The sequence below is a fragment of the Lutjanus erythropterus genome, chromosome 4 (genome assembly GCF_056507025.1).
Source record: "Lutjanus erythropterus isolate fLutEry1 chromosome 4, fLutEry1.hap2, whole genome shotgun sequence".
Classification (NCBI taxonomy): domain Eukaryota; kingdom Metazoa; phylum Chordata; class Actinopteri; order Lutjaniformes; family Lutjanidae; genus Lutjanus; species Lutjanus erythropterus.
Window position 1 is genome coordinate 27195652 of NC_139320.1, and position 10409 is coordinate 27206060.

General features: G+C 38.0%; 1 protein-coding gene across 1 annotated transcript; it reads left to right on the plus strand.

The window, feature by feature from the left end:
• The first annotated feature begins 517 nt into the window (after nucleotides 1-517).
• On the plus strand, nucleotides 518-5774 carry exosc5 (exosome component 5). Its single transcript, XM_084717465.1, has 6 exons — nucleotides 518-660; nucleotides 1594-1707; nucleotides 2632-2753; nucleotides 2879-3019; nucleotides 4109-4198; nucleotides 5316-5774. Exons 1-6 carry the CDS (start codon nucleotides 564-566, stop codon nucleotides 5412-5414), a joined length of 663 nt encoding a protein of 220 aa, XP_084573591.1. The 5' UTR covers nucleotides 518-563; the 3' UTR covers nucleotides 5415-5774.
• The last annotated feature ends 4635 nt before the right edge of the window (nucleotides 5775-10409 follow it).

Sequence of the window (10409 nt, forward strand, 5' to 3'; positions counted from 1 at the left end):
TCACATTTGTCAACTTCCACTTTCTCTCACACAAATCCTGTGTTTTAAGGGGTGAGTTGGCATATATGACACAAAGACAAAACTTGCAGTGTAATGGATTTACACAATACAAACATCATTCCTTCTTTATTACAAGGAAACTAAAAAAGTTAAATAGCTGAAATTTTAGTGTCCTTGGTTTGTAAAGCTACTGCTTGATGACATGAAGTGGTGCCTGAATCTTCTTCTGTGAGTCTGTACGCGGCTAATTCATTAATTAATTCATTGTGTTAGATTAGTTAATTCAATGCAGCTGTTCCTCACTGTGGCCACAAGACAGCAGTAAAACACCCAGGATAACCATCATCTTCTTCCTCGCTAACTAGGCTAACATGAGCTATAATCTGTATCTGTAAAGTAATCAGAGAGTAATATTGATACTTATAATGATTTGTAAGTTTATTTAGAAGACAAATTTAGGTATTCCCAGCTCGTTCTGATCTCATCAATAAGAGCCCCAAATTGCAAAACACATTACGTCATTTTTCCGCGACGAACTAGTTTTCCACCGTGAGAGCAGCACGATGGAGGTGTGCAGCTCTTCAGATGTAACTCTGAGAGAGTTTGGTTGTGAACAGAAGTTACTGTCTCGACCCGACGGTTCAGCGTCCTTCATACAAGGTAACGACGAACAGAAATATTAAGAAATATGACTCGGAGCTGTAAAATGCAGATAGGAGCTCAGACGTACAACGTACAGCGTCGAAGCTTTTTACACCCCGTGCCTCAGCCAGATGTAGCAGCCTGTAACTGCACCTTTCACCGTACCAAACTACAGAGTGTTTAATTATATCAGTAACCCATCACTAACTTGTATTTGAAAAAGAGTTTCTGAATCGTTCTGTCAACGATTTCAAACACAATCAACAGTAAGCAGCAGCTACTCTTGTTGACCTAAATATCTAATTGGATGTCATATATTGTGTCTTTCTTATATTATACTCTATTACAGATTATATGCTTTCACAGTAGTTTACTACAATTCTAAACTACTTGTTTGCTGTTACAATGAAAACTAACTGAAACGTTGATGTGTACTCACAAAACTGACATAAATAAAATAATATATATATACAGTAAATGGGTGTTACTCTTTGTCAATTTGGTCAAATTTGTCAACACAACAAGCATGAGGAGGCATTTGTGCATATCTTTATAGAGACTGGGACGTCTGCATGACTGTCAATAAACTGCTTACACAAACTGTTGTGTTTGTATTGTAATACTTATTCTAAATCTCTTAAAACATGCCCCTGACACACACCCCTATATTATAAAATAAAAAAACAACTAAAGCCTAAACTGAAACAAGCAAACTCACTCACAGTCTAACTGAAACTAAGCTGAATTGAAAACATAATAAAAACTAATAAAAAATGTAAAACTATAAAAACTGTGGTCACAATATTTCTCAAAAGTAATTACACGATTATTTTTTCCTCAATGCTCTGCAGTCTCTCTTCATGTAACATAATTTAATGAATGTAGATTCCCCGTCCTGGATCAATAACATATTTCCTGTTTAATAATGTCCTCCTTTGTCTTCATGTGAAGGAGACACAAGTGTGATGGCGGGAGTTTATGGACCAGCCGAGGTCAAAGTCAGCAAGGAAATATACGACCGGGCGACGCTTGAGGTGTTGATACAACCCAAAGTAGGACTGCCAAGTAAGTTATTAAACGTAAAAATTATCTTTCATTATGCAGCTTTGTTTGATTTGATTTTTCTTGCATTTTCTGGCTTTGTTAAAAAAATACTTTGGAGTTGAACAGAGAGATAAAAAGTGAGATATATGGCAAGACCTGTTAACATTTAATCTGTAGAGGTAATAGTAATTGTAGATATCAACAATTTCTTTTGATCTGATAGAATTCCAAGCCAACATATTCACAATGTAATTTTGACTCATAGATATTCTAATTAAATATATGTACAATGTATTTCTCACTAACTATGTTAGAATTCCATTTCAAAGTAATTCCAAATGCAGATAAATTATATTTACAATGCGTTCTTCACATATTTGGATTTAATTATAAAAATATTTATTATATGTTGTAAGTGTATTAACAGATATCTGAAAAGTGGATTAAAATTTACCTATAATAAGACAGAAAGTTCAGTTTTAAAAAGTATGACATTAGTTTGAAAAGTGGTACGTAAGTATATTTGAGTGTATCTTAATGATGTCTCAAAATAGGACAGTGAAGTACACTTAATTATATCCAAAGTAGCACTAATGATGTATCATTAGCAGACAAAGCAAATATTAGTACATAAAAATAATACGCCTAGTGCATTAATCAAGTGCACATGAAGTATATTAAGTAAACTTAAATTAAGGGTACTTTAGTATACTTTTTTAATCTGGGAATGCAGTGTTGAAATTAGGAGATGATGCATATAATATAAATGAAAAATTGAATTAAAGTTTGTGGTTTTTGGAAGTGACTAACTCTTTATTTTACATCTTCATCCACTTCTAATGTGCAGAAGATGTCATACCTGAACACACCAGCAGGTGTAATAAGAGAGGCAGCTGGTTTCCAGACTGAATCACATCTGTATCCCATCATTTATTTATTTTCCAGGTGTAAGGGAGCGATCGCAGGAGCAGTGTGTGCGAGAGACCTGTGAGGGGTCTCTTCTCCTGTCACTTCATCCTCGCTCGTCCCTCACGCTCATTCTGCAGGTGTTACACGATGACGGTTCAGTATCCTTCAGTCAAACTCTCTGCTGCGTCCTTCTTTGTGCTGTAAAGTTTAATCTGCTGATTGAGACACTGAGGATGTCCTGATGGTGTGTCTTGGTGAGTGTTCTTCCTGACCCGTTCCTCAGCTGCTGTCCTGCTTCCTGAACGCCGCCTGTATGGCTCTGATGGACGCAGGGCTGCCCATGAGCTGCCTGTTCTGCGGGGTGACGTGTGCCATCGACACAGATGGTCGAATCATCACAGACCCCACTGCAGCTCAGGAGAAGGTACACCTGACAACACCCCCCCGAAACACTTTGGTGTTGACAGGAACAGCCTTTGGTGTTGTGTTTTATTGATGCATTTTAGTAAAATCATCAGTGTGTTCAGGAGTTAAAAAGGACTTGGATGTGTAGAAAAATCACCCTACAAAAACTGATCATAGATATACTGTAGATTTGAAAAGTCTTAAAGGGATAGTTTGAACTTTTGAAGTGAGGTTGTATGAGGCAGTTAGTTACATTCATTTTATTACCTAGCAGAAGGAGTACTGGTGTATTTTAGCCACCAAAAAAAGGCCTTACAATATTTGCATAAGTGTACGCTATATTTAGAATATTTTCAGCACTTTATCTTACTGTCAGACAGCCTTTACTGACACAAAACTGCTGTAACACAAGTCAGATATATCTCTCTCTCTCCAAGGCCACCAGACTCCTTTGACAAAAACGGTAATTTTACCTCACAGAACACAGGAGTTGCTGGTCTACCTCTGCCTCGATCGGTTAGTTTGTTTGTGTTATTGTGTAATTTCCAGGGTTTCCCTTGGTGTATCTCAAGACCGGTGGCCCACTGGTCCTAAGCTTTTTTATTTTATTTTATTTTTAATTTCAGGAGACGAACTTTAAAGATGTTTTTTTAAACAGCAGTCACAGTGGAACGGCTCAGTCGGAGGTATAGATGTAATGGTTGGAAAACTCTGTTGTTTATACAGAGTCCCTCCCCCTCTGGTGTCCAGCGTCAATTTAAAAGTTCTAATAGACATTAGCAGTCTGATTCCTTCTAATAAATGTCATGTTGAAACTCTTCTACAAGTCAGTTTATTCCAAAACAAAAGACACTAGAAGTCAAACTGAAATAGAGTCAGCTGACGCAGATTCAGGGAAAGTTGGGCACACCAAAAATTTACCACCAAAATCTAATTTTAATGCATTATAACAGAATAACTTGTGGAATAAAGTGAACATCACAGTGATATGTGACTGAATTTGTCACTTTTGTATGACTTCTTCAATAAGTCTGCTGTAGATCCTTTCTGCTCTCATGATCCTCACTGAATTTGTTAATTTGTTCTCATCTCTTCTCACTCTCACCAGGAAAGTCGAGCTTTGATGACCTTTGCCATTGCCAGCAAAGATCGCAGAGTAATGATGTCATCGACCAAAGGATCATTTTCAGTTCATGAGGTCAGCAATAAATGTTTTTGTTTTCTCACAGTAGCATTGTTGTTATGTTAAGTTTCTATCCTTAAGAAATGTGCACAACACGGTTTAGCAGGTTTCTCCTGGTCTGTCGTCCAACATTGTTCATTTGAATGATGAGGGGAAAGGAAGCATGTGTTTGTCTGTACGTGTCAAACTACACTAAACAAACAGGATATGCCACAGCAGCCCAAAATTACAAAACAACTTTCATCTAATTAAATGTACAGGTAACTTAGCTCACGCTTAATATTTACTTTCCAGATTTTTCGGACAGCTGTGTGCAAAGTCTTCAAACACTGATGAGGTCATATAGTGTGGTAATTAATGTTACTCAACAGTTTTTTAACTGCACTGTGTTTCAGCAATAAAAGAAGGTTGGTAACTGTCCTGGTTGCCTTGGTAACTGGATGTCTTCTTCATAAAAAAAAAAAGCCAACCAACCAAGCTAACCAAACAGTCAGGCCTGTCAGGACTGTATGGTTATACTGGAGCAGCCTGGTCATCAGTGTTGAGAATAAGTACTGTAGCAGTGCTCAGTTAGCATATCCAGCATATTTAAGTAACATAAAAGTTACTTTCCCAAGTGACTATGTACTTTTATATTGGTAAAATAATTCAATTACCTTTTGAGAAAAGTAACTAGTAACTGTAACTCAATACTGAATTTCCGTAAATTGTCCAACACTGGTTTTCAGGTGATTTAATGAAGGCAAACACGATGTAGTATTTCTCAGGTGCTGCAGATTTATCAACATATCATGTCTCTTTTCACAGGTACGTGTGTGTGCAGATTAATTCAATGAATGCTGCCTCCACTCGACCACACATAATTAAACACAGAAAAGTAAAAGAGTGTTGAATCTGTATATGTGGGTGGCATTTTCTGAGAGTGTCAAATCTCCCTCAGTCACACATTGGGGTGGACGTGTCCCCCAGTCCCCCGTTGGACGTGTCTTGTCATCACCGTGCGAGCTCTGTCAGCGATCCGCCTCAGGCCCAATGATGAGAAGACGTTTTTTGGGTTCTATCTGTCATGATGTTACAGACCTTTTTATGTTTTTCAGGATGTCCTTTGATTTTTGTTTTTGTTCCTCTACAGCTGCAGCAGTGTATAGCAGTCAGTCAGAAAGCATCAGAGACGATCTTCCACTTCTACAGAGACTCTGTCAAACGGCGATACTCCAAAACCCTCTCATGAAGAATAAGAAGCGGCGCTCTTTTCTTTTTCTAGTCTTTTTATAAAACAATGTGTACAAGTACTGATGTTGTGATAAAATATTTAGAAACCACTTTGGGCTACGTTCAGTTCAGTTCGGTTGTCAGTCGTCAGCTGTGCTGTGGGTGAAGTGAGGGGGGTTTTTGTGGGACATTTGATGACCAGATTGTGAACATGTCAGTCAGGGTGCAAAATAAAAACAGGTGAAGATGAAAGTCAAACAAGTGCATTTATTGGGATTCATTGATTCTTATTCCAGTTTAATATTTACATGTAATACAAGGGTGTGAAACTGGGAAATAACTGAATATCTGTTGTACCAATAAACCTCATTTGCCACAACCTTTGACCTTCGTTGGCTCACGAGTTGTTCACCTCACTGCCTCCAGTTTTTATCTATACAGGGCTGCAACTCACAATTATTTCCATTATCAATTTAGCAGATTAATTTCACCAATCAATCAATGGAATAATTGTTTAATCCAGAGGTTTTCAAAGTCAGACTGTGGGCGTCTTCTCAGTCAAAGCTTGGAAAAAGGCACCCCCTTTTTTTTAATTTGCTTAGTTTCACTCTATTCCTGTATCTCTATGGGATCATGATTATCTTATCTCATAGACACACAACAATTGAGCCAAGAGCCTAATATAGTAAGTTCAGACTGCACCAAATACATAAAAAAAGGGTCTGTCCAAAGGCATTTCTGACTAAGGAAGTGTGAAAAAGAGCATAATTCCCCCAAACTACCTTTAAACTATCTCTTTAAGTGACTCACACACAATAGGGCAGTTCTATGTGATCTCCTTCTAATAACTAATGTAACAGTTAAGGTAATATTTTAAAAGTCAGTTCACTGAGCCTCCCCTGACACTGTTTGGGCTCGCCTCCCACTTTGAAGACCTCTGGTTTAAATTAATCTATAAAATGTCTTCAAACAGTCCAAAACCCCCAAACTCTTAATTTGTTATCATGAATGACAAAGAAAAGCAGCAATTCCTCACATTTAAGAAACTAAAACCTGCAAATATTTGACAGCTTTGCTTGAAAACTAACTGAAACAATGAATTGATCATGAAAATAGCAGTAACCGTTGCAGCTCTGTATCTATGCAAGTGATTAAAAGTGAGACAAATCTGCCCGGAGCCTGTCTCACGACAGCACGACCAGTCGAGGCAGTCCACAGTAATTGCTTCCATAGAAATCTCTAATTGTGGTTAACTCAGCTGTAACAACAAAGGGTCTTTTTTTTTAAGTGTCCAGTGGAGACAGGATGGTCAAGGATTGTCAGGACTGTACAACACGGTGTGTCGGTGCAGCTGGATCACAGCACATCAGCGGCGATCGCTGATGGAGGGGGTTAGAGACACTGAGATATCACAGGTGTGTCTACAGATACCACGGACAGTGACCTTAATCTATTAGTCTTGATACCACACTGGGTTTGCAGGAAACAAAAGTATCTGAGTTATTTGTAGTTCAGCTGTGGACTCTATAAAAACTATACATCTAAATAGAAAATGTCAACTTTTACCTTACAGTCATTTTTTAAAATATTTACTTGGAGTTCCCTTATTCACAGTTTAGTTAAAGGGAAAATTCAGCACTTTTCACATGGATGTCCAGTCAGTGTTTGTAGTTAATGTTGTTAACTGAAGCAATAAAATCCTCAGTGCTGCTAAACTGACAGAGAAAGCTGAGTTCTCCTGCAAAATCAGCAGTTCTTCCTTACATCCAGTGATGTCACAGTGATGTCACAGTGATGTAGTTTGTGTTACAGGAGAACTAAAGGCTGTTTTAGTTTGGATTTCTAGTCTCCAACTCTGGGTGGTTGGGTGGCGCACTAGATGAGCGCGTTTGCCACGTAACGCTATGATCTGGTAATAACTGTAAGCTAGAGTGGTCATAAATATTATACGTAGACGCTGCTTTAGGGATGTTCCCGAATCAGAATGTGTTATTCAGGAAAACAAATAATCAGATGAATATTTCTTCTATATTTCACTCTTATTAGGGATTAGAAATTATTTCCAAAATGTCATGCAGTAACATTAAGAGTACTGCTTTCTTTCTTTTATCTAATTCTTTTATATAATTTTTCCAGAAGTACTTAATTTTAAGTATATATATATGTATAATATTCTAGCACAGTGAACTGCAGTGAGATTACCACATCAAGAAACAGGAACGCACTATCATTAGAATTTAAGATAAATTCTGTAAAATTTAGGATTTTAATATTTTATTTCATTTTTTCTCTGTCATTTTAATAATTTGTTTAAAAGTGTTGACACATCAGTGTTCTTATCATGGGTCCTATCCTGAGTGTACAGCTATATGTACTATTTATTTGTATTTTTTTAATTAATTTTTGGTATTTCACTTTATTTCACAACAATATGTGAATGAAAAGCAATGTACAGAAGGTTTAAGGGATTACCAAATCGAATAGACGAGCCATGTACATTCAGTTTCTGTTTCTTTTCATCTCTTTACTGTAATGAGTTCCTGTTTCCAATGCAAAACAAAATCTGTTGACTTATAAAACCTTTTTTTCAGTTTCTTATCGCCCACTGGAACCCCACAGGGGGTGACGGGGTTCAGGTCATAAAACTTAGTTTAGTTAAAAATAAAAGAGGGATTTCCTAATTAATTATACACCGATATTAAATCAGTCTGATGCTTTGAAGGCACAATTCATTGCCAGTGAATATTAGGATTTAATGTGATTCCAGTATAAACTACGCCCACGTCTGGTTTTTTATCCAAATACAGAGACCGAAAATGTTGTTGGTTGAACGGACACGTCTCTGTACACCTCTGCACTGTGTGGACCACTTCGACTTGTTGCAGGGTTTTATTTCTCAACTTATTTAAATTAGTTATATTAAGATAAAAAAACCCTCTTTTGTTCTTCTGGTGATACACAGAAGCTTGCACAATGCATCCTGGTACATGAAGGCACTGCCGCCATGTCTCCGTGAGCAGGAGAACTCTGCTTTCTTGGTCAGTACAGCACAGATTAAGGATTTTATTTCTTCTCTTGACAACATTTGCCACCAACATTGACTGGATGCCCACATGAAAAGAGCTGAATTTACCCTTTAATGGCACATTTAAGCTCAAACCAATATGGCCAGAGTGTTTTTTTTTTCTTTCATCAAACCTGTTTTTGCAGGTTCAAATGAAGGAGGTGACGGAAGCTTGGAGCAGGTTTGTACACGACAAACTACAAACTCGCCATGCAGGTTCCTGTTGTGACCGAAATGGAGATTTTTACTGACTCATGCATCTCATGGCTGAGCGTTAGATGTCTGGTTATTAGGCTTTTTTTTTTTTTTTTTTGCTTTTTTTTTTTTTTTTGCAACATTTGTACCCTCTTTGCTCATCTGAACAAAGTGCTTGTTTACATAAGTTTAAGTTGACTTAACTTCAAAAGTTTGTCATACTGCAAGAAGCAAGTTCCTGAAGGATTTCAGTCCTCTTTTTGGAGGAGAAAATAGCAGAATCTATATTTGGGGAGCGTGGAGTAGCAGCCTGGTTGCTTCTATTAATGGAATAGCTCATAAAAGGATCATCCTTAGAGTTTCTTCCCTATTTTTGGCACTTTTTTCTCGCAGGTCTGCACCTGTCTGTCTCTTCCTCACACAGTATATAGATGCACCTCCTTTATTTCTATATCTAGAGCCAGTGTTTCTCATCACGACCTTGCATTTCATTTGAAAGCTCCTGAACTCCTCATTTATATTTATTTCCTTATATAATGGCACTAATGTATTTTTATTTTTTCTGTATTTAAACATAAATATTCAACTTGGCATAAATAAAGCAGAATCAGTCTTTTCCACAGGTAAACAATGAGTGATGCTGAATGTAAAATCAGGATGGGTTGATCGATGTACATGTGCGGTGTTGTGTGGTGTCTCTGTGGGTCCCTTCATTGCTCTGTCCAGAGGAGGAGCGAGAAATTCTGCGTTATTGTTTCTGGCCCCTCATGGATGTTTTTTTTTTTTTTTTTTTGAAAAATAAAGCTCTGGGGCTCTGAAACCGTCACCACAGCTTTCACCCCCACAAGCGACAGTGCTGCCTCCGGCCCTCCCACAGAGAGCTCCATCAAGATTTCGCCGCTGCTACGTCCTTGCTGTGACCTTCTCGTAAATCTGCAGACTCCCATCGCCGTGAACTGCCCTCCGCTTAGCTCCTCCCAGGCAGGCAGGCGAGGCCACGCGTCCTCTTCTCTCTTCTCATTATTCATCCATTGTTGTTGTGACAGTGATATCTACAGTGTTGAAGTAACATCTGCATTTGTCGTCACAGTTTTTTTCTAACTACAGTGATGCTTAACATGTGATGACGCTACTGCACAGATTTAAAATATTTATGGCAGGTAACTGAAGTCCTTGGGTGACAAAATAAATCACATTTACAGGCTTAATCTTCTACATGGAGTCATATTCACCATATTCACTCGGCGGCCATTTTCCTCTGATGTCACACTGAGTGGGAAGCTCAAATGTCGTACTGCTGTGCTGCAGGTTGTAAGTCGTATAAATGCAGGGAATCTGACAAATACCTATCATTTCATCACTTCCCGACTGATCAGCAACTGAAAAGACAACGCATAGTAAAAATCTGGAAGGACACTGGGACATATTTCAAGCTAAAATAAAAGCATTACCTACTGTGAGACAACCACTTTCTAGCTAACAGTACCATTTGATGGTGTTGCACGATATGATGGGTCAAGCATAAGTTAATTTTGAAATATTAACACACATCTTGGACACATTTAAACACCTTTTGTACCCTCAGACCTACCACCTCACGCTTCGCATTTACTATTCAGATTCAGAACTGAGGCACACGGACTGTGCGTCTCCATGCACACCTTCTACTTTGGTTTGCAACATCCAAAAAATGGCGGGTTGAAGATAAATACAGATCAGCAGGTGTGGTGATCATTAGATAGTTTCTGACTTCAT

Bases quoted from the DNA above. Each gene is read 5' to 3' on its own strand.
- exosc5 (XM_084717465.1), top strand. From the start codon at position 564: ATGGAGGTGTGCAGCTCTTCAGATGTAACTCTGAGAGAGTTTGGTTGT. The intron at 1,708-2,631 runs GTAAGTTATTAA...TTTATTTTCCAG, and splicing joins ACCCAAAGTAGGACTGCCAA to GTGTAAGGGAGCGATCGCAG. The intron at 3,020-4,108 runs GTACACCTGACA...CACTCTCACCAG, and splicing joins CCACTGCAGCTCAGGAGAAG to GAAAGTCGAGCTTTGATGAC.